This window comes from Dreissena polymorpha, chromosome 10 (assembly GCF_020536995.1).
Source record: "Dreissena polymorpha isolate Duluth1 chromosome 10, UMN_Dpol_1.0, whole genome shotgun sequence".
In the NCBI taxonomy this organism is placed as follows: Eukaryota; Metazoa; Mollusca; class Bivalvia; order Myida; family Dreissenidae; genus Dreissena; species Dreissena polymorpha.
In genome coordinates this window covers 11,635,280-11,637,378 of record NC_068364.1, presented here as the reverse complement: position 1 = coordinate 11,637,378, position 2,099 = coordinate 11,635,280, and the positions used below count along the sequence as shown (strand labels likewise).

Genomic DNA, 2,099 nt, shown 5'->3' with positions numbered 1-2,099 from the left:
GAGGTGACATGTTTTAACGATACACGTTGCTTCATATACAGCTTATCAGCCTATGTCAAACTTACTCAATACTTTGTTTATACTTTGTTTATGGATATTTTCATGCTATAAAGCTTACACTTCTTAGACGTTAAGAGATATAGTTGCTGTTGCAATATTGTTCCTTATGGATCAGTTAAGAAAACTTCAAATAATTACGCTCAATTATAACTTATGCAGATTCGCTTAAAAATTGTTGTATACAATGCAAGCTGATTAACCACATAGTCTACTTGGTATCTTTGAGTAAAAAGATCGTCACGTTTGCAAGCAAGCAACTGCTAGTACAATGTCGGTTATATTGTTCATGCATTATTTTATACCTTCAGTTTGAAACAAAGTTGCAATTCCATTACCTGCAACAAAGCGCAAGCTTATGGGCGCGAAAGCGTCAAAAGGTACGAAGGCGCCGTATGCTGGAGTGCAAGCAGAGGCACCCGCAGTGGCTGTCGGCGACCACTTAACCATGGAGTCTGTTCCGGAGGAGAATGTGGATCCCAGCACAAGTCAAGGTGAGGAGAATATGCTTCACCATGTTCCACTGGCCATACGTAAAAAAAGCATGGGAACTGAAAATATATCGGATGAAAGGTTCTAAAGCTTATGGTAACACTGTGTACAAAAGCACGAGGTAAATCACAACAGTCAATAAGTTTGTTGAGTGAATATTAAACACTATTATTGCACAAAAGAGTTGTCTAGTATGGATGCATTTTTCAGAGGTTACGTTTCTCTACTGTCTTCTTTCATCCTTTTGTGGTACTTTGTTGTTGATTAACTCTTTAATGTGTATTTAAACGTGTTCTATGGTTCGTTTAAGTCGCGTTGTGTAAATTTTTTGTTTTGACTTAAAAGTTCCAGATTCGTTTCACTACTCATCAGTTTGCGAAAGAAGGCAACAAGTCCTTTTCTACCAAAGTTCAACTTTTATTCTTGGTTAAATGATCGTAAAGATTTGCATTATTCTGTATATAATTCTTATTAAATAATTGAAACAAGATAGAAACAAGATACTACAACACAAATATAATCCGTCCAACAAGTAAATGCCCGTCTCAAGCACTTTCGCCAGAAGCCTTAAATTGGGAAGTAGTTTGTGCGATTCGCTATCGAAGTGGCTCTCTATATGAAATTGTTACGGCTTTTTTGACATGTTCCAAAAACATGATAACTGTTTCACATGTTTTAAACAGTAAACAACGAGGACTATTCCCACACTCCAACACAATAACAGAGCAGTTTCATGATCATTTGATTCTATTTTCCTGATTTAAACCTCAGTGACAAAACTATTTTATCACCATTTAATTCGATCATCCTGATTTTAACTTCAGTAACGATTTAATTCGACCACACTGTCAAATTGTTCCATTTTTATATTTAAATATCGGTTTAACTGTCAAATAACAATGTGTCTGAAGTATTCCCACAGGTACGCGATGACAAAGCAGTTTCCAAAATTGAGTTCAAATATGACTTTGCACTATCCAGTTACCAGTACATTGATGAGTAAACCAAAAAGTGTTACACTTTCTTGCAGATCGTTCTGAAAGTCACAAGGTTTCATAATATTACAAAATCTGTGGAATTAAGGCCGAATTCCCATAAAGTCAAAATGATTTTCCTCTACTAAATCAACTTTTTCATAAGACTTGAACATGTGGATGAAACTCACATCTTATCATGGCGTGTATTGATTCAACGCATCAATCTTTGATTTCAATATGCACTGCGCCTATTGCATACGTCTCTCTGCTCAAACCAGCATGCGCATACCCAGCATGCAATGTACGAACACTATGTTTCATCTGTACACATGAATGATACCATTAAGCCGAAGACATGTTACACGGCATTCGTCATCAGTCTCCATATAAGTGTCATCAAGCAAGAAACGTGGTCTACATACACTTTGAAACTACCATCAAGGATCACGACACAGTCAAGAAACGTGGTCTACATACACTTTGAAACTACCATCAAGGATCACGACACAGTCATGATGAATGATGCCATTTGTTACCTTAATACCGTTCGAGAGTTTTGGGAAGGGCCTTTAC

At 36.8% G+C, this 2,099-nt stretch overlaps 1 protein-coding gene across 1 annotated transcript in view; it reads left to right on the top strand.

The window, feature by feature from the left end:
• Window positions 1–369: 369 nt before the first annotated feature.
• LOC127848795 (uncharacterized) overlaps window positions 370–2,099 on the top strand; it is a 3,425-nt gene continuing 1,695 nt past the window's right edge. Inside the window, exon 1 of the mRNA XM_052381422.1 lies at window positions 370–551. Within this exon, the coding sequence (XP_052237382.1) occupies window positions 416–551 (136 nt within the window). The 5' untranslated portion in view covers window positions 370–415. The remainder of the gene's footprint in view (window positions 552–2,099) is intronic.